Genomic DNA, 22,113 nt, shown 5'->3' on the forward strand with positions numbered 1-22,113 from the left:
TTAGTAATCAAAAGAATGATTCTTTTCTACTTACTAAAAAGCTTCTGGTCTAAAAGACAATTCGAAAAAAGCTGCCATAGGTTCCTGTTCCACTGGCCCTTCTATCAGAAAAATCATCTAAGACCCAACATGTCCTACCCTCTCACCCCATCTTGATACACATACACAGAAAGAGAATGCTACTCAGCAGGGAGAAAGCCAATCTTGTTCCTCCTGGGCAGGCCAATAAGCAGTAGCCACCTCAGAGATTTAAATCAAAATCTCCCCCTTTAACCAATAAGGAATAACAAAGGACTGTTTTGCATTTTCTTCTGGCTTTCTGTGGTGCCAATTAGTATGCATAATCAATGAGCTGCATTCCAAAAGCTATGATAAAAGGTAGTTAAAAGAAAAAATGATGGAGCCAGGCCATTCTTTACACTTAATCCTGATTTCTCCCTTTCACCCATTTTATTAACCACATGGTTTATGTTCCTTTTTGTCAAATGGCTCTTGTAATTAAATAAAATAAAATAATGGAAGGACAGGAATAAATGGAGGCCAAACAAAATTTTCTAGCCAACTGAACTAATCATATTCAGACTAAGCAATGTCACCAGAGATCAGTCATAGCTCTTTCTGGGGAAATGTCCTTCTTGTATAGCAAGAGGGCACATCCACAGTTATGAGGGGATTTACATGTAAAACATACAAGGTCCTAGGAAATCCCAAGTTTACAAGCTTGAGCTATTAATCTTATTATGAAAAAAAAAATTGGATCTGGGTCCATCACCAATTTTTCCTCTGTTCTGAGTAGGAGCTGTAGACTTCTCCAAAATGACCATCAAAAGTCTGATGAGATAAAGAGCAGACTGGAAACTGGGAATGCTGTGATGGAAATTCTGCAAGTATTGGAAGCTTTGGCTGTAAGGAGACAAGAAAACAACAGCACCACAAGTGTTACCTAAATCCATGAGTTGTCCAAGTCCACTTAAGTGTCTGATGGTTAAACAGAGCCCTCATTTTCAGGTGCTTTAGTAGCAACCTTCTTTCAAGAACTTGACTGAGAACTATTAGTTTTGTATGGAGAAAGCCAGGGCAGTACACAGTCCAGTGGGTGGAATGCTGGCCTTGAAGGGGTCATGTATGCCAAGATTCCCAAGTGCGAGTCTAGACCAGGCTTGTATGTGCAGCCCTGGATTAATGATTTGCTCTTTAAGGCCTTAAGCAGCACATTAAAAAAATGTTTAAATTCTGAGTTCATAGGGACAAGATGAAAGGAAATTATAAAGCAAAGCTTTTATTTTTTTAAGAAAATTTTCCTTTTATGTATTTTTTAAAGTTTTTACTTATTCTTAGAAAGAGGGGAAGAGAGGGAGAAAGAAAGGGAGAAAGAGAGGGAGAGAAACATCAATCGACTGCCTCTTGCACTTGCCCCAGCAGGAAACCAGGCTCACAACGCAGGCATGTGCCCTGGCTGGAAATCGAATTAGCAACTTTACATTCTGCAGAATGACACCCAACCAAACCACACAGGTCAGAGCTAAAGCAGGGCTTTGGGTAAATATACCATATACCAGGGGTGTCAAACTCATTTTCATTGGGGGCCAAATTAGCCTCATGGTTGCCTTCAAAGGGCCAAAATAATTTTAAGACTGTATAAATGTAACTACTTTGTAACTGTTAAGGAGTTGAAATTACATTTGGCCCTTTGCAGTTGCTTTCAAGACACTGAAGTAATGGGAGATGGAAGTCACATTAATCAAAAACTGTAATTGAAATTAAACTACAGTCAACTCCTATTGATTGGTGGGTGGGAAGGAGGTAAAACAAATTTAAAAGTACTGTATTGAAAATAAAAGAGCACCCTGGCTGGTGTGACTCAGTGCATTGAGTGCTGGCCTGTGAACTAAAGGGTCATCAGTTTGATTCCCAGTCAGGGCACATGCCTGGGTTGTGGGCTGGGTCCCTGGCTGGGGTTGTGTGAGAAGCAATCCATTGATGTTTCTCTCTCTCTCTTTCTCCCTCCCCTCTTCTACCTCTCAAAAAAAAAAATTAAAAATAAAAGAAACAAAGAAAAAGAGAAAAGGAAAGAGAGTCCTGCCTTAAAGGTAGAGATGACAAGCATTGACTGCAGACCCAGTGATAGCCTAGCCAGGGGTGTCCAACCTGTGGCTTGTGGACCGCATGCAACCCAGGATGGCTATGAATGTGGCCCAACACAAAACATAAATTTACTTAAAACATTGTGAGATTTTTTTTGTGATAATATATCACACTGTATTTAATGTGTGGCCCAAGACAACTCTTCTTCCAGCATGGCACAGAGATGCCAAAAGGTTGGACACTCTGGTAGACTATCAGGGCAGGTGAAGCTGGGAGAGAAGGCTGGGAGCCATGCCCCTTAGATCTCTTCAGCTCCCTCCTCCACTGCCTAGCCCTCAACCTTGGTTCCCTTTTTGCTAAGACTGGGAGAAGGATGCAGGTGAGCAATCAGTGATAACCAGCTGCTACCTAATTACCCAACCCTACTCAGAGACAGAGTAGGGCTCCAGATAATCAAGAGTTGACTGCAGGTGGTCAGTACCATTACCATCGTTACCTGAAAAGGCAAACTTTACATAATGAAAGATGTGTGAAGACTCAGAATGATTTGTTTAATGGTTTCTAATGCTTCAGGATTTATCTGAGTACAGAAGAGAGAAAGCTCATATAACAGGAAAAGTAGCTAAAAAATCAACTTCCCTCATAACTACCAAGAGATACCCAAGTTATTTCCAAGAAGTCTTATTCCTAGAAGTTTCTTGAGAAACTCTCTGGGATATATATAGTCGGACCCACCTAAGCAGTTCCTCCAAGGACTGGTCAGGCTCTCTTGGCTTCAGTCGGTTTGTAAGGACCTCGAGGGCTGAGTATAGTAAATTCTGATTTTGAGGTTGAGAAATTCCACTCCTAAGGAAAAATCAAGGTATGGTTTAGCTTAGTTTCAGGAAGATTGCTTGGACAACATTTGAGGATCTTAGCCTCCAGTTTGTGCCATCAGTAAGTCAATAAAAGAAAAAGCACAACTAAAGTATTGAAAGTACTCAAGTGCCAAATCTAGTCACAGCTCTGAGTATCAGGCTGTTGAATGTCTTTCCTTAAAGATCTAACAGCCCACCTAGGTTTAGTTTCAAGGGAAAGTTCTCTCTTCATTCCCTACATTCTAGAGATAGGTCTGTCTGCAGCCCCACCCCCCTGCAAAAACAGAAATAATTTAGTCAAATTGCTACATCAATGTCTAATCCACAGTAGGTATTCAATAAAGAACTTGTTCCTTCTTCTAAATTAGTTAAGTCTTAATTATTCTATCTTCAGATTATCTTTCCTCCAGCCTCAGCCTTTCCAAGCCAAGCCACCACTTCAGATCAGGCCTTTATCTTCACATGCACAGACTGGTCTTTTTGCATTCCTTTCCAATCTCCCTGCACACTGCTATCAAGAGGATTTCCTAAAATACTGCTTTCATTATATCATGGTGTGGTCATGAAACTTCAAAATTGCTTCCCCGGACAACACTCAAATTCTTCTGCTTAACCTTCACGGCCCAGCACAATCTGACCCCCCAGATCTGCTCCTCTAGAACTATCCACGTCACCAGTGGTAGTCTTTCTTCCTTTCTACAAGTTTATTCTGGATATGCATCAGGTTCTATTCTTTTGTTTTTTGGACAGCTTTATGGAGGTAAAATTGAAATACAATAAACTGAATGTATTTAAAATGTGGAATTTGATTAGTTGACTTACATATAACCCCATGAACCCATAACCACAATGAAAATAATGAACATATCCATTACAGCCAAACATTTCTTTATATTCCTTTGTAATCTATCCCCCTATCCTCCTGCCCAATGCTAGGCAACCATTGATCTGTTTTCTGTCACTACAAGACTATATGCTTTTTCTAGAATTTCATATACACGGGATCAAATACTATATACTCTCATGGGCTTGCTTTTTATTCAAGATAATTCTTTTTTTACCCATGTTGTTGCACGAAGTACTCCACCATATGGACATACCACAATTTATTTATTCATTCACCATTTGATGAACAAAGAATGGAGTTGTTTCCAGTCTGGGGCTATCATCACAAATAAAGTTGCTGTAAACATTCAGGCTCAAGACACTCTGTAAACATATGCTTTTATATCTTTTGAGTAAATACCTAGAAGTGGGATGGTTGGATTATATGGTAGGTGTCTAACTTCTTAAGAAACTAAAAAAGTCTTTATAAGTAGCTGTATCATTTTATAGTCTCACTAGCAGCCTGTGAGAGTTCCGGTTGCTCCACATCTTTGTCAAAATTTGGCAGGGTAAATCTTTTTAATTTAGCCATGCAGTGATTTTTAACTTGCATTTCCTAAATAACTAATACTATCAAACATTTCTACAGGTGTTTATTTGCCATACATATATCTCCCTGATGAAGCATCTATACAAATCTAGTCAGGCACTGTTCTTAAAAGCTGAAGATACAACAATAACTGGTCTTGACCCTTAGAGAACTCAGACTCTAGGAAGGAAGACAAATGAATAATTATAATAATGTGTAATAAGTTTTATCATAAAAGAATACCAGAGTAATACAAGACAGCTGGAGGCTGAAGAGGTAGGAAGGAGGCTTACCTGGCTTCAGGGTCAGAGAAGATGCCCCTAAGAAAGTTTAAATCCAGATTTCAAGGATGAGTTAGAAAAGACTGGAGTTCAAGGAGGGTGGGGATCCTGGTAGAAGGATGAGTGTGAGTGAATCCTTCCAGGTGAAAACTACATAGGGTGCCGAAATTAATTCCGTAGAGCTAGAGAGCAGAGTATAAGATAATGAGTGGAATAGCAAGACTCAGGTAATAAAAGGTCTTAGAAGCTAGGTAAAAGAGTTTGAACTAAACAAATAATTTAAGGGCAATCAGAAACCACAGTAGGGATAGGATTAGACGGTTTGTGTTGGGAAGATCACTCTGACTGAAGTATAAGGAATGGACCAAGGGAGGGCAACTGGAGGCAGACAGACCAGCTGTGAAACTAATCTAGACTGGTGAGAGATGATAGGAGTCTGAAAAGAGTGAAGAATAAGATGGCTCTTTAGATGCTATTTAGAATGTAAAATCAACAGGATTTTGTCTTCAGATGTGGGAGAGAGAAAAAAAAGGCAGATAATAAAGGAAGGGTCAAAGAATAACTCCTGGTTTCTGGCCCAGAGAGCTGGTGGTGCCATTTCCCTAGCCAGGCAAAACTGAGGAAGTGGCGAGGATGATACGCTTTGTTTTGCATGTGATGAGGCTGAGATGTCAACAACACATCCAAGAGGGTGTTGCACAGGCAGTTGGATATAAATGTCTGTAGCTTAGAAGACAAGTTTTAGCACAAATTTAAGCTTGGGTGACACTAACCAAGAAACTTATGAGAACAGAGGGGCCAGGGCCCCAGCCCTGAGGAATAAAAACATTTAAGGAACACATTTCCCTTATTTCTACTTTCATCTATGCTGTGCCTTCTAGCCCCTTCCTTTACCTCCCGAAAGGCGATCTACCTTTCAAGGTCCTGCTGACCTTCCATTGCTTCCATGAAGGCACCCAGAAATACCCCAGCTCCAAATGTGCTGTTTTTTTTACCACATAATCTGGATTTTTTCCGTAACTTGTTTAGTTACAACTTCTTAAGTAACAATCTCTCCAATGTCACTACAAAAAGCTTGCTCCAGCAAACTTAGCTGAGAATGAGATGGCCAGATTTGTTACAAGCTAGCTAACAGCAAGTAATCTAATTTTCAAATGAGTTAATAGCAACTCCCTAAGACAAAGAGGGTGCAAGATCAAATGAAATGATGCAGACAAATACACTCCCAAAATAAGCACCATATTTACATAAGGCTTTTGGAGCCTTTTCCTTCTTTTCTATACTTCAGTTCCTTGGTGACTATCAAGAAAAAGCAACTACTACTGGATCATTTCTCCCTAATGTACCTTCCACATACTCACCAAGCAAAAAGCCCATGAAAAATCTGTAGTAGCCTCTGATAGCAGGAAGACATTATTTGATACTCTTGAACTTGAATTCCTGGTCCATCAACTACACTGTGATTCTCAGTAGCTAAGCACTGAAAGGAGAAAATGCTGTTAGAACAAGTTGCTTCAGCAATTGCCTTCATTTTCCTTCAATATTTCTTAGCCAAAAATGAAGAGTCTTGTTAACTTAATGATTTCTAAGTCTCTATAATAATAAGATAGGCTTCTGACCTGAAAATAGTTGTGAATGTTCTCCAGATGGTTACACATTGGGGTCAGCAACTGAACAATACAATGAGCAATTTCTTGGCCAGATCTCTGCTGGAGATGTGACAATCCAATATTCTGGCTTCCTTTACTCTACAATAAATTCAGAGTTACTGGGGAAGGAATAGTTGTATAGTTTCTCTGAAATTAAAAGTGTATTAAGGAGTTTAGTTAAACCTACGTCACCAGGTAGGGGTGGATAAACAAATTAACTGCTTGCCTAAGACTCTATTCTGACAGAGGGATCTTGCCCCTTCATCAAATAACGAAGACAATGGCTTTTGTAGAGTATGACCAGTATCGGAGAAGTATAGATCCACAATTACTAATGAAATAAAGCTCATACAGAAAAAGAAGTCATTTAGGTGGGTAAGAATATAGAGCAAATAAAGAGTAAAAACAAGAAAGAAACTAGAGTAACACATCAAGTAACCAAATGGGTTAATGTTTAAATGTTTATACCTAAAATTTTCACTAAAAAAAAAACCCTCACCCAATGATATATTTTTATTGATTTTAGAGAGAGAGAAACATTGATGTGAAAAAGAAACATCGACTGCTTGCTTCCTGTATGTGCCCCAACAGGGAATCAAACCTGCAACCTTTTGGTGCATGTGACAATGCTCCAACCAACCAACACACCTGGCCAGGGCTAAAATTTTCACATTTTGTTACGTGCATCATCTAACCGCTTTACCAAATACTATGGAACATTTGTACATTATATATGCGTTGAAGGTTCTGGCTGCCTCTAGATGATTAACCATTACACTGAAGCTTGAGCACAGGCTTAGTTTGGGAGGCTGTTAAAACCAAAACCCAAGCATAGAATAGGATTCAGGAACACTTGGGGTATTTAGAAATACATTTCCTGTTTTGGGTGGGTTTATTGTTTTCTGTTTTACAGTTGCTTTCTAAAGCAAGGTGAATATGATCTGGCAATGAGCCTGCCCCCATGTTACCCAGTGACCCAAAGACAATGCCACAGAAAGTGCCAACTTATTCACTAATAAAATCTCCTTGTTCTCAAACCCGTTAAGGCCAATGTCTGTGCTTCTGCCTATACTAACCTTTAAGAAGGGAACTCTCTTGGCAACAGAAGGTGTCAGCACATTCTCTACCTTATGGGAGAGATCTTCCAGCAAGAAAAGTAGCTCAGGGGGCTGAAGTTGTACAACTTCTGTGGCCTGTCACAAGGAATAAGAAAAGAATAATTCCAAGCATGTCCTAGCCATCTATTTTGGGGAAGCACATTTTATATTTAGTCTTCCCAATGGGTGAAAAATCATACTATGACTAAGAAAGGGGAAAACTTCCCCCATCTTATATAAATAAATGGCTATTGTGTTATGTCACCAAAAGTCAAGCATTTATAAAGTAAAACAAAATTTCAAATTATTAAAACAAAATTTACATAGGCAGTAGTTTTAGAAGACATATTTTTTTCTCTAGAAATAAATGTCTCTGTGTATCCTTCCAGCTGTGGATCTAAGTTACATTTCCTAAGTACTCTGAAATAAAAAATTACCAATTCGAGGGAATTTCACTTTTCTTTGTTCATTAAATAATCCTTTCATATTTTCTTTCCCCTAATGTTTTGCTGGACAGGATCTCTATAAGTGTATTACACTACCAGACACAGAATGGGTCAAATATAGTATTACTTCGAACTGTTCACTCAGTATACATTTATGGTGAATCTCCAGGTACAAGCTGATATAGGAAGATCAAAAACAACAACAAAACTGTCTCTATTCTGAAGGAGCTTACATTTTTATTAAAAATCTATGGTAAAAATCCATGGTATTTCTCGACTTTTTAACCTGGCGAACCTCTACTCTCTGGTGAAATCCCATATCAAAAGTTAGCTTTTCTGTGAAAATGTCCTCTTCTTCTAACCTCATAAATACCATTCTTTCCTCAGTGTCATTAGTACTTGGTTCAGACCATCAACACAGCACACACTGCTACTTATGTCCACTTCCTTTATTAGATTATGAACTATTTGAAGGCAAGCATCATGCTTTATGTACTACTGAAGTGCCAATGTCTAGATTACTGGCAAACACAAAAGTCTTGATAAGCATCTCATAGATGCTGACTAAATGCCATGAAAAAGTAAAAATAGCATGGACTTCTACAAGCTAGAACAGAGCTGCTCTACAAAAGTAATCTAAACAGCTTATTGTTAATAACTAAAATAAGGATCACCTCATTACCACGATCTTTTATAATGTCTAACACACTATAAAAAACATAGATTATAAACATCAACATGACAGACAGCTATTTATCACTACTTTCTTTTTTTATCTTCATGTTTAATTTAGGTTTGTTTTTATTCACCATTACTTTCACAAATAAAGGCTTTAGGAGCCAGAGTCCAACTTCTCTCAATGTCGTTGTTCTTTTTGAAATAAGAATAGACCTGAGGCACTTTCTGAAAGATTAAGTTCTGGGATCTTACTGCTGTCACTTACTTCAGTGTGCATTTCAGTATCTAAGATGAATTTGGTCACAAGACCACAATGCAGAATAGAGAAGACCTCCATGTCCAGCTCTCGGAATAAAAAATGGTAATTCTGTAGTGACAATGTCTTTTCTTCTTTTCCTTTCAACTCCTAGGGAGAAAGTAGCAGCAACCAACAGAATAAGGATTCTATTTAGCCTAATTTTTAAAAAGATTTTATTTATTTTTAGACAGAAAGGGGGTGAAGAAAGAGAGGGACAGAAACATCAATGTGCGGTTGCTACTCATGCGACCTCCACTGGGGACCTGGTCCACAACCCAGGCATGTACCATGACTGAGAATCAAACTGGTGACCCTCTGGTTCACAAATCCATTAAGCCACACCAGCCAGGGTTATTTAGCATAATTTTTCATGAAGATTTTGAAGTACAATTATGCATTCACCTTACACAGAAAGTTACAATTTCATCACATGACCAAATTTCTTTCTTCAAAGTCCCTAAAAAATCCCTGAGGCAGGGCACCTAATTTAATATCGGGGTATAGGTCACACATTGAAGTTCTTGGTTGGTTTCTACTTAGAGATGAACTATTAGACAAGTCAAGGCATTGTGGTGAGGTACAGAAAATTATAAGCTTAGGGGCCAAAAAAGATTTGTCTTCTTGAATTGATGGTGGCCATATGGCTGGGTAGGGATTGGTGAGATGGGTGAAAAAAGTCAAAGAAATTAAGTACAAACTACCAGTTATAAAAATAGTCATGGGATGTAAATACAGCATAGGAATATAGCCAATAATATTCTAATAACTATGCATAGTGTCAAATGGGTACTGGATTTATCAGTACCCATTTATATAAGGTATATAAATGTCTATTATTCTGTACACCTGAAACTAATATAATATGTCAACAGTAACTGGAAAATAAATTAATTAAAAAAAAAAGATTGGGTTTTGAGTCCTTGATCAAGCACTTATTAAATGCGTGACCTTGGGCAAGTCACTTATCCTGTCTGGGTCTTATTTTTGTCAGTTATTAAATATGAATATGAATACTAAGCTTGGGTTTTTAGGAGGAGTAGATGAGTTATACATAATAAACAATAAATAGTAGTTAAAAAACAGAAGTAATCAGGATCCATGTGGTTCAGGCAAAAACACAAACATGTAAAACCTACTTTGTGAGTGGTATAGAGTTTTGGGGAAAGGCCAATGCTTTTATTAAGTATCAGAAACTGTACAAAGCATTTCATGTTCTCTCAATTCATCAATAACTTGATAATTTGGGATTGGAAGGGGAAAGAGACTAAAAGTTGTATATCTACAACTACATCTGAAGACAGAACTTGATAATTACTCCAAGAGAAAATTCTAAGTACTGACAGGTTGCAAAAAAGAGAGTAAAACATTAAAGAAAATAATTAGAAAAACTGTGGTAGTGATAAGAAATTGGAGTCTAACACGATCTCTGCTACTGACAGGGACACTGTAAGGCCTACAAAAGTCTGTTTGCTTCTTCTTTCCCTAATTTTTTCGCTTTGTAAAATGCAGACAACAATAGAATAAAGCTGGCCCTCTATTAACCTCAGGGAGTGTCACACACCTGCATGGATATGCATCATCTCATACCTTTCCCAGCTGGCCTCTATTGGATGGTGTAGGGTCACATTCAGAGCCATCCTCCTTTGAAAGCACGTCATGAGAGGATGCTTTGTTGCCACCTGCTTTTTGTTTCCTTCCTCCTTATGTGTGAAAAAGAGAAAAGTGACTCAAGGAATTAATCATCACGTTTGCTAAACGATCTGCTAAATGCTAGAGACAGAGGAGGTAATTTTATAACCTTAAATTATAGTTCATTTATTTATTTTTAATTTAAAATGTTCATTTTAATCAATGTTTCCATTGATTTTTAGGGAGCAAGAAAAGGAGAAAGAGAAAGAGAGAAACATTGATTGTTTACTTTCCATATGCGCCCAACCAGGGAACCCACAACCTAGGCATTTGCCCTGACAGGGAATCAAACTGGTAACCTTTCAGTGCACAGGACAATGCTCCAACCCAACTAAGCCCAAGGCCAGGGCCAAAATATAGTTTATTTACAACCATACCATAGAAAGGGTACATAATCTCTTCAATTACTGATGCCTTGATGCATATAACCTCTTAGGTCAATTCAATGCAGCTCATAGGGAGATATAAGAACGTACCTGTGACACCTTGTTTTTTCATTTTTGCTGAAACAGCAGTACTGGTATGAGGTGTTATATCCAAAGTTTCCAAGTCAAAGGTTGCAAGGGGAGGACTATAGTCTGAGGTGACTGAAATAGCAGGCAGAAACTCAATATATACCAACAATATCTCACCATTTGATTGGGAATAATAATCACCCAACTGGCTAAAGACTAGTTTCCAGAACTACCAAGCATGGCTGACTTCCTGTGAGATGCATTCAAGTCATCTGACATTAACTGTTTTGGCATAGGAAAATAGTTAGAGATAACTTATAGGAGTATCATATTTATTGATTATGATTAATTATAAAACCATTCTAAATAATGCTATAAAATATATAAGCAGATAAGAACTAAAAATAAACTAGCTTACATTTACAACACGAAGATATTAACAATATTTGGTCACACAACAGTTGGTTTTACACACAGTTATTTAGATGAAGGCCTGAGGGAAGCTGCACATTTTCCCCAGAGAATCAAGGTAGCACTTTAAAAGACAAGTTTACTTAATGGTCAGAAGGTAGTAAGAGCCTTCAGCTTTACTCCTGGTTCATAACTATGTTCAGGAAGTCAAAGGGTACTGCAAGTTTGACCTCAAAGAAGCAAAGCAGCTTTACAAAAGCCCAACCAATGTTTCATATTTTTTTAAGGAGCAAGAGCTCTTGGAGATAATGATGGGAGGAAAATGGATACACTCCTTGCTATAATTGAGCCTGGCTTAAAGTCTAAATTCTTTATCTCCTTACTGTTGTCCGACCAGGGCTAGCAGGATACTTCCCTTACCTGCCAAGTACTTTTCCAGGATTCTCTGTAGCTCTACGATGTGCTTTAACCGGGTGAGCACCTTCCCTTTCATCTCCGGTGACGTTTGCCGGCAAAAGGCATTTACAACCTGCAAAAGTGCATATTATATTCTCATACTTTGAGTGTTCAGATATTAACCTTGTTCATCCAGAGCTAAAAGATGCCATTTAGCAGCAAGATCTGAGAGTCTAGCTGTAATAAAAAAAAAGTTCTCAGCAAGGTGCTGTAGAGGAACAAGCCCTGGGCCAATACAGTAGATCTGATTTTTATTTTATTTTTTTAAGATTTTATTTATTTATTTTTAGAGAGAGGGGAAAGCAGGAAGAGAGGAAGAGAAACATCAATGTGTGGTTGCCTCTCACATGCCCCCTACTGGGGGCCTGGCCGGCAACCCAGGCAGCATATGCCTTGACTGGGAATCAAACTAGCCACCCTCTGGTTTGCAGGCCAGTGTTCAATCCATTGAGCCACACCAGCCAGGGCAAGAGATCTGATTTTCAATCCTAGTTTTATTTAGTACAAGTTAAATAACAAAGTGAATAGCTCAGTGGCTAGAGAGCACACACTTTAGTGAAACAAGTCTTATTTCATTACTAACGAGTTGTATGACCTTGGCCAAGTTGTTAACCTTCCTGTTATTTCAGCTAGATAAAAAAGAAATGGCTACACCCTGGCTGGTGTAGCTCAGTGGATTGAGCGCGGGCTGGGAACCAAAGTGTCCCAGGTTCGATTCCCAGCCAGTGTACATGCCTGGGTTGCAGGCCATGACCCCCAGCAACCACACATTGATGTTTCTCTCTCTCTCTCCCTCCCTCCCTTCCCTCTCTAAAAATAAATAAATTAAAAAAAAAAGAAAAAAGAAAAAAAAGAAATGCAGTGGCTGAGTGAATTAAATGGTGTAAATAAAGAAATTAGCCCAGCATTTGGCATGGTAGAGTGCTTGATAAAGTTTAATGACTGCACTCTCTGTACCTGCAATTCCCTGTGTAAAAAGAGGAAAATTCAAGTAAGTAAACATTATTAGAAATATTACACATTAGAAAGGAACTGCAATATAGACATAAGATATTACTGTCATTTTCATCATTTCATTTTCCTTACATTTCATATTATTGTGGATTTCATTAGCACAAATATGTTCTAAAGGAAGGGGAAAACTCATTCAATTGAGCTCACTGATTTGAAACATTAGGTGTATACTTAAGCAAGGATGAACAATATTTTACAGTGGAGCAGATGAAGTTATTCCAGGCAGAAGTAAAAATACTGTTAGAAGGATTGAAGGTGGTAAAGCACAGGCAACATTAAGTGAATTCTAGTATTTTCATTTGGCTACACCAGAAGGTACATATAATTAGGGTGAGGTAGGACATAACAGCTAGAGAAGCACACAGGGGTCAGTGCACAGTGGAGACGTCTTAGGTATTCTCGTGGGAACCAAGAAAACAGTTTGCTCTGGAGAGAAAGTATAGGTAGTAGGTGAAATGTTCTAGTAACTCTGCTCACCTCTCGGAACCAGTTGAGAGTAAGATATATAAGTGAACACATGAATGAATGTTCTTTATCAGACATGGACTCCAGCCCCTCTCCAGGTTCCAGGTCAGTGAGCAAAATAGGACAGTCTGAAAGAGAAGAACAGACTTTTGACTCCCTTTGGTTTAAGTCAACAGAATCTGGATGCTGCCCCTAGAGCTAGCTCTCCTGCTATGTAGTTTCCCCTTTAATTTGTATGTGAAGTTCAAGTATTTCATAATGCTTCCATATTATGCAGCAGTCAACATATATAATTAAGAAGTCTTCCTGGCTGGCGTAGCTCAGTGGATTGAGCGCGGGCTGCGAACCAGTGTCGCAGGTTCGATTCCCAGTCAGGGTACATGCCTGGGTTGCAGGCCATGACCCCCAGCAACCTCACGCTGGTGTTTCTCTCTCTCTCTCTCTCTCTCTCTCTCTCTCTCTCTCTCTCTCTCTCTCTCTCTCTCTCTCTCTCTCCCTCTCCTCCCCCCTCCCTCCCTCCCTCCCTCTCCCTCCCTTCCCTCTCTAAATAAATAAATAAAATCTAAAAAAAAGAAAAAGAAAAAGAAAGAAGTCTTTATAACAATTATAGGGAAAAGAACCAAAAAGCAATATGGAACTATGTTAACAACTGATCTGTTAACATGTTGATATTCTGTATGTATTATTTTGTCTTTGGAACTCTATTAATACTGTTATACTACTCTGAAGTTAGAAAATTCCTCCCAACCATGTACTAGTGTGCCCCTTCCCTAAGTTTACCAAAGAAAGGTTACAAAGAGGAAAGGATCTAATAACTTTGCCTTATACCTAACAAACCATCAATCTCCTCCAAGTTTCCATTATGTTGTCTCTCCACACAAAGTCTCAGTAACCGGAAATAGGGAGCCAGGCACAACGGAGACACCAATCTGGGAAGAAAAATCCATTTCTAGACAACACTTTATAGGCACATTAGTCCATATTCATGGGGAGCCCAACCTTGTAATTAAAGGAGTTTTGCCCAAAATAAATGTCTACTTTAAAGAATATATGACAGGGAACTTAACGGATGCTTGGCAGACAAATCATGAACTGAACTGGAGGCAGGCAGAGGTGAATAAAACGAATGCCCATGTGTTAAGAAGGAGGGAGTGAGGATGGCAGAGGTAGATAACTTTGTCTGTGTGAGGGAAAACAGAAATAAAAATAGCCTTACAGAAACCCACTGGCTGTCATGAGGCAATGCAAATTCCAACCAAAAGATCCAAGAAAAAAGCAAAGACTCTGCCCCATTCTAACTAACCCATCCAAATACCACCTGCCTGGGGAGAAACCTTTTTCAGTTAAGGACCCACAGATTGCAAGAATTGTGGAATTCCCTGTGAACATTCAAAAACATCAGCAGAGGTTTTAGAAGAAAAAAAGTGTACTGACTTGTGGTCTGATTCCTGTGAAGTCATGCTACCCTCATCTTCTGTGAAGTCCTGAGAAAACAACAGTGGCAGGAGGTTGACGGCGATCCCATCATGACTACTGTATTCTTCCAGTCCGTACAGAGCTTTCACAGGAAATGGACAGTCACTGTGGAGAGAAACCAGAATCTGATGCCCCAACTCAGGGGTATGCAAGTCTATAGTGGAAATCTCTAGAACAAATCAATCTCCCCTATCATGAAGAGAAATTAGAAACAGGAGAAAGAACAAATGGGAAACCTTTTTGCCATTTTTAGAGCTGGGGGTGCTGGGTTGGGGAATGAAAGAAGCTGTGTTGGGCTAGATTTGGCTGAGGTCAAGAGCATTCTGATATCTATACCAGCAGTTGACAAGATTTCTTCAACAGTACAATCAAGTCAGTGAGTAAACAGTACTTACCTTTTTGGAATAGCACACAAGTCCACCACAAAGGCATCTTGGAAATCATTAAAGATGGTCTGCCCAACCCATTCCTTTAGGAAACAAATAAAAAAGGCTGTGTAGAGCAGGGTGTACTTGCTGTGGAGCCCTAAACAAACTACTAATCTTTCTAAGTTTCTTTATTTTTAAAAAGGAAATAACAATCATACCACATTATTATAAAGTAGAAAAGACAAAATGTGTGAAAAGTGCTTAACACAGTGCCTGGCACTGAATAGATAGATGGTGGCTATTAACATTACCAATTCTAATCCCTACTATGTGAAGGAAGCTCAGAGGAGGCCTGGGGCAGGGTGAGTCAGAACATCCTTCCCACTTAGAACATGAGAAAACCCATAGGATAATCTACTTTTGCAGCACAACAGAAAGCGGAAATGAATAATGTGTAGTAAAGCACCCCTCACACTCCACTGCTTTAAGAAAAGACAGTTGGCCTTACCAGGACTTTTGGAGCCAGCTTTGCTCCTTGAATCATGTTGGCAAATTCATCATAATAAAGCACAGAGGCCTGAGGAGACTGCTTACTGCAAGAATGAACCAACTGTAACAAGGAGGTCACCTGGAGCCAACAAAGAGAAGAAATGGTTCAGCCCTTGGGCTGCCAATGCTTCCCTAACATCATTCACCCCACTTAGTATGGGGTTTTCCCTATCCACTGGCAAAGCTCTTATTACCTCTCACCTAAGGTTTTCCTGGGCCTCTGGAACAGTCTGTCTCTTTACAATCGCATCTCTTTTTCAATCCAATAGACACATGAAGCCAGGTTAATTTCTCTAATGCAAAGCTTGGATTATGTCATTTCTAGGCTAAGAAACCTTTAAGGACTACTTCTGCATAAAAAACTAAATAAAAATATCTTCATTCACATTCAAGGTCCTGTTTTCTATCTCTGAAATAGCTTTCTCCAATTACATATGGACAATGCTCTAGTCAATCTGCTATTCTTCAAACATGGCCCATCTTTCCTGCTCTCTAGAAATTTATGATTTAATTAGAAAGATTAGACAGGTACAGAAATAAATGCAATGCAAGCCAGTAGATTTTAAGTGCCACAAAAGTGGTATAAATTACAAAAGCTTTGAGTTCTGGAAGACAACTTGGAAAAAAAAGAAGCACTCTTTCTGGTAAACTAAGAGTGACCAGAATCAACCCCTCAATTACTTATAAACATAATCAACTATATTACAAGCACTCACCTGTGTGTACTGTTCATTGCTTAGGTCTGCTTTCCCTTGGGTCAAACTTAAAGATCTCCTTCTAAAAAATAAAAAATTTTAGCTTCACTTTTATAATATTTTGTAACAACTGGCAATTAAGTTTAGGAATCTTGTCTTCCCTGGGTTGGGAGTAATAAAAGTGCACAAAGGCACAGAGGAGCATTTATTAAGGTCATACAAAATGTGATCACAGCAAACAACAGATAGCTATTTTTTAAAGGGCACACTAAAACTGTTAATAATTGAAAAAGCAAGCACTGAGAATTGTTCTAACCATTTAATGCTCTTAATAACTCCATAAAGTAAATACTATTATCTTTATTTCACAGATGTGACAATATAAAAACATAGAGAGGTAAAGTAACTTGCCAAAGATCATTCAGCTAATAAATAATAGAGCTAGTATTTGACACTAGGCAAAGAGTATGACTCTGGAAAATGAACTCTTAACCAGTTCACTGTTCAGCCTCTACAGATTACTAACGCTGATTCCAAGGATGTCTCCTGAGGTCTCGGGAATTCCTTACAAACCACTTCCAAGGAGCTTGAACTGAACTCCAATGTCATTTAGCAGTGGCAATGTCTTGTCAAGACACAGATGGAATGTTTCTTTAGATAATAAAATTGTGGCACCAAAGTGCAAGGGGGAAAAATCCATGGGAAGACTTTATCTGCATCAAATATGATGTCCCTGACAGGAATAACACAGCAGTGAAGAAACCTGTATTGTCTAGTGCCTAGACAGAGCAGATACAGAAAAATTCATCCCAAGAGAATCAGGGTCCCTCTTCTGTAGAAACATTTCTAGAACTTTATACCTTGGCAATTCCTAGTTTTTAACCATTAAATTGCAATGACTGTGATCACAATTCTATAAAAATTATATGTGGTATATATAGTCACGATTGGAAATGAACATGGAAAAGTAGCAACTAACACTGGCTCATTTCTCTGATTATGGTTTTACTGTCTACTGTTATAATGGTGTCTACACAATGGAATACTTTATTTTATAAGGCAGCAACTTGATTAATTGACCTTGAGCCACACAAGTCAGAATTTCCACACATACCTGTCCAATGCCATGATGCCAGCCATGGTGACAGCACCAATAATACCAATGACTTTGTACTTGAATATGGTGCTAGATAGCTGCTTCCGTACCACGAGGTGCATGTCATCCTGCAAGGAGACAATGATATAGGAAAGAAGATGCTGGAATGGTACAGTAAAAGAGCCTACAGATATCAGAGCCACAGAACCTAGAATAGTAAGGGTTCTATCATTCACTAACTGGGTGGCACTTGGCAAGTCATTTCATCTGAGTCTCAATTTTTTTATCTCTAAAATGAGATGAGATAAAATAAAATGAGGTTTTGAAAGAGTTAGACAAATTATGAAAATTCTTGGAACAGTGGCTGGTACATGGCAGCCATTCAATAATAACAGTTATTACTGTTACTATTGGATAGTTGCTTGATAAATATATGTGAATTATCATAATGTTGTTTACTGATCAGCTAAAATAATGAAATAGAAAAAAAATGTTAGGAATACATTTAACCATGGAGGCAAAGACTTGTATTTTAAAAACTACAAAATATTGCTAAAAGAAATTAAAGAATTACTGAATAAATGGAAAGATATCCCAAGTTCATGGATTAGAAGACTTAATATTGTTAAGATAATGATACCACTCAAAGTGACATGAGCATTCACACTAATCCTCATTAAAATCACAATAATATATATTTTCTTCAGAAATAGAAAAACCCATACTAAAATTCATATGCGATTTCAAGGAACCAAAATAGCCAAAAAGATCTTGAAAAAGAACACATCTGGAGGGAGGGGAGACTCACACTTCCCAATTTCAAAATTACTACAAAGCTACAATAATCAAATCAGTGTGTTACTAACATAAGGACACACATATAGATCAATGGTTAGACCCAGAAATAAACCCCACATAGATGGTCAGCTGATTTCGCACAAAGATGCAAAGACCATTCAATGGGGAAAGGATGGCCTTTTCAAGATGCTGAAAAAACTGGATACCCACAAACAAAAAATGAAATTGAACCCTTACATTATACCATATACAAAAATTAACTCAAAGTGCATTAATGATCTAAGTTTGAGAGCCAAAAACATAAAACTCTTGGAAGAAAACATAGGGGAAATCTTCACGACTGTGGATTTGGCAACAGTTTTTCTGAACTATGCCACCAAAACACAGGCAACAGTGAAAAACAGATGAATTGGATTTCATCAAAACTGCATCAAAGGACACCATCAATAGTGAAAAGAAAATCCATATTATGGGAGAACATATTTGTAAATCATATATTTGATAAGGAATTAGTATGCATAAAGAATTACTACACATCAAAAACAATAAAAACCAACCTATGTCAAAATGAGCAAAGGACTTGAATAGATGTTTTTCAAAAGAAGATACACAAATGACCAATGAACACATAAGATGCTCATCATTAATCATTAGGGAAATGCAAATCAAAACCACAGTGAGGCCCTTGCCAGTGTGGTTCAGTTGGTTGGAGCATCTCCCATACACCAAAAGGTAGGGGGTTCAACTCCCAGTCAGGGCACATACCTAGGTTGCGGGTTTGATTCCTGGTTGGGGCATATATGGAGGCAACCAATTGATGTTTCTCTCTCAAATCAATAAACATATGAAAAAAAGTTTTTTAGAACAGAAAGAAAAAGAAAAACCCACAGTAAGCCCTGACCAAGTGACTTGGTTGGAGCATCATTCCATGCACCAAAAGGTTGTGGGTTTGATTCTCAGTCACTGCACATACAAGTATCAACCAATGAATGCATGAATAAGTGCAAAAACAAATTGATGTTTCTCTTCCTTTCTTCCTCTCTCACTCAAATAAATACCTGCCTACCTATATACATACATACATACATAAAAAAAGAGAAAATAGGGAAGGACTCACTGATATACTTAAACACTAATTTTCCTGGTATCATTATTCACAATAGCCAAAAGTGGAAAAAGCCCAGTGTCTGCTGAATGGATAAACTAAATGTGGTAGATACATAAAACGCAATATTATTTAGCCACAAAAAGAGATAAAGTTCTTACATATACTTCAACATAGATGAACCCTGAACATATATTATGCTAAATGAAATAAGCCAGACACAAAAAAGACCAATATTATATGATTCTATTTAAATGAGGTACCCAGAATAGGCAAATTCAGACACAGAAAGTAGACTAGAGGTTATGGGGGACTAGGAGGAAAGGAAATGGGAATTTACTGCTTAATGGGCATAAAATTTCTGTTTGGGATAATGAAAAAATTTTATAGTGGTGACCACTGTACAACACTGTGAATGTACTTAATGCCACTGAATAATACACTTAAGATGGTTAAAACAGTAAAATTTATGTTACGTATATTTTACCACAATTAAAAAAATAAAACAATTACAGAGCTCAATATTAATGATGTGAAGCAATCTCCAAAATGGATTGCTAAATGAAAAACTCAGGATGCAGAACAAGAGAGTGAGGAATGGAATATAGGTAAATACAAATTAGTAAATGCTAAGAACATTTCAGAAAGCTATAAACTAGTAACAGTAATTGCCTTTAAAGAACTAAATGCTAGAGACTGAGAGAAGGGGAGACTTATTTTTCATTACAATTCTATAAGCCTTTTAAATTTTGTACCATGTGTATATTACCTAGCCAATTTATTTATTTTTAAATTTAAAAAAGGAGCTGGTCAGAACTTCCAGTCAGGATGGCAAGGTAGGCAGCCATGGTTTGCCTCTTCTTACAACCACATCAAAATTACAACTACGATATAGAAAAACCATCACTCGGAACCATCAGAAATCAAGTTGAATGGAAATCGGACAACTACAGAATTAAAGAAACTACATACATCCAGACTGGTAGGAGGGGCGCAGACGTGGAACAAGCTGGTCACTCACCCACATGTGGTGGATAAAAATTCAGAAGGGGTATCATGGGAGTGAGGAGTCCCAGTCCCACACCAGGCCTCCCAGCCCAGGGTTCCTGTGCTAGAAGGATAAGTCCCCATAACTTCTGACTACAAAAACCAGTGGGGATTGAGTCAGTGGAAGAAACTGCTGGAGCCCCACACATGGATTTAAAGAACCCACAAACGGACTAATTCAGACTCAATCTCTCTGAGCTCTAGCACAGGGGTAGCAGCTCAAAAGGCACCAGTGGCGTAAAAGGAGAAACTGAAGTATCTGGCATAAAAGCAAGCAGAGGCCATTGTTCCTTTTCTAAACCCTCCCCACAGAGAACCACAGTGCCAGTAAGCTGGTGCCATACCTGGGACTCCATCAACCTGGCTAACACTGTTTGACCCACCTTGGAGATCTCTAGGCACTCCACCCAACCCAACTTACAGGTCCACCCAAGCTTTTATATATGAACGGGTGGTCTTGGCTTGTGCTGCACAACTTCCTAAATCCTCTCAAACAAGCAATAGCTGGTGGTCTCAGTGAGCCCCAGGCCTTGCATTAGCAGCAGCCAGCCTAGATTCACAGCCTGGCTTCCCCTGGGAATCTCCAAGCCCAGCAAAAGTAGCAGCCATCTCAGGTTGCTTTATAGCTCAGGCAGAATGGCCTGGGGCAAAACACAGGTAGGGGTTGACCTTGGCCACCTGGGAAAGCCCAGGGCCAGCATACCCAGAGGACAGCTGCAGACCAGGTCAGAGCACCACTGCCATGCCCTTGTATAGCTGATCCTCCATGAAGGGTACAGGTTGGTGGTCAGTGGTCACAGCCAATCCTTGCAGCTGATTGGCCTGGGTAAATCCCTCCCATTGATCTGCCAACAGCAACCAAGGCTCAACTATAAGAAGAAGATGGACTCAGCCCACACAAAACACACACCTTGAGTACCCAGCCTGGGTAATAGGGAGGCTGTGCTTTTGGACCCTACAGGACACCTACTACATTAGGCCACATTACCAAGACAGGGAGTCAAAACAGCTCTACCTAATACACAGAAATAAATACAGGAAAGCTGTCAAAGTGAAGAGACAAAGAAACATGGCCCAAATGAAAGAACAGATCAAAACTCCTAAAAAAGAACTAAACAAAATGGAGATAAGCAAGCTACCAGATGTAGAGTTCAAAACACTGGTTATAAGGATGCTCATGGAACTTAGGACCTCAACAACATAAAAAAGATCCAGTCAGAAACAAAGGATACACTAAATAAAATAAAGAACAATTTACAGAGAATCAACAGTAGAGTGGATGAAGCCAAGAATCAAATCAATGATATAGAACACAGGGAAGCAAAAAACAACCCATCAGAACAAGAAGGAAAAAGAATTAAAAAAAAAATGAGGATAGTAAAAGTAGCTTCTGGGACAACTTCAAGTGGTCCACCATTCACATCTAGGGGTACCAGAAGAGGAAGAGCAAGAAATTGGAAATCTATTTTAAAAAATAATGAAAGAACATTTACCTAATCTGGTGAAGGAAATAGACATGCAAGTCCAGGAAGCACTGAGAGTCCCAAACAAGATGAATGCAAAGAGGCCCACTCTAAGACACATCATAATAAAAATGCCAAAGGTTAAAGATAAAGAGAGAATCTTAAAAGCAGCAAGAGAAAAAATTTAGTTACCTACAGAGGCCTTCCCATAGGACTGTCAG

General features: G+C 38.7%; 1 protein-coding gene across 2 annotated transcripts in view; it reads right to left on the reverse strand.

The window, feature by feature from the left end:
* FANCD2 (FA complementation group D2) overlaps positions 1-22,113 on the reverse strand; it is a 62,781-nt gene that overhangs the window by 11,084 nt on the left and 29,584 nt on the right. For both annotated transcript variants that reach the window (XM_045832405.1, XM_045832404.1), the window contains exons 19-34: positions 17,498-17,607; positions 16,405-16,465; positions 15,648-15,767; positions 15,167-15,240; positions 14,730-14,876; positions 14,124-14,224; positions 13,308-13,423; positions 11,781-11,889; positions 10,971-11,081; positions 10,393-10,505; positions 8,773-8,913; positions 7,363-7,479; positions 6,257-6,385; positions 5,999-6,117; positions 2,821-2,931; positions 773-903 (exon numbers count right to left, since the gene is read on the reverse strand). In XM_045832405.1, the coding sequence (XP_045688361.1) occupies positions 773-903; positions 2,821-2,931; positions 5,999-6,117; positions 6,257-6,385; positions 7,363-7,479; positions 8,773-8,913; positions 10,393-10,505; positions 10,971-11,081; positions 11,781-11,889; positions 13,308-13,423; positions 14,124-14,224; positions 14,730-14,876; positions 15,167-15,240; positions 15,648-15,767; positions 16,405-16,465; positions 17,498-17,607 (1,810 nt within the window). The remainder of the gene's footprint in view (positions 1-772; positions 904-2,820; positions 2,932-5,998; positions 6,118-6,256; positions 6,386-7,362; positions 7,480-8,772; positions 8,914-10,392; positions 10,506-10,970; positions 11,082-11,780; positions 11,890-13,307; positions 13,424-14,123; positions 14,225-14,729; positions 14,877-15,166; positions 15,241-15,647; positions 15,768-16,404; positions 16,466-17,497; positions 17,608-22,113) is intronic.

This window comes from Phyllostomus hastatus, unplaced genomic scaffold (assembly GCF_019186645.2).
Source record: "Phyllostomus hastatus isolate PE091 unplaced genomic scaffold, TTU_PhHast_1.1 phas_contig_16, whole genome shotgun sequence".
NCBI classification, from domain to species: Eukaryota; Metazoa; Chordata; class Mammalia; order Chiroptera; family Phyllostomidae; genus Phyllostomus; species Phyllostomus hastatus.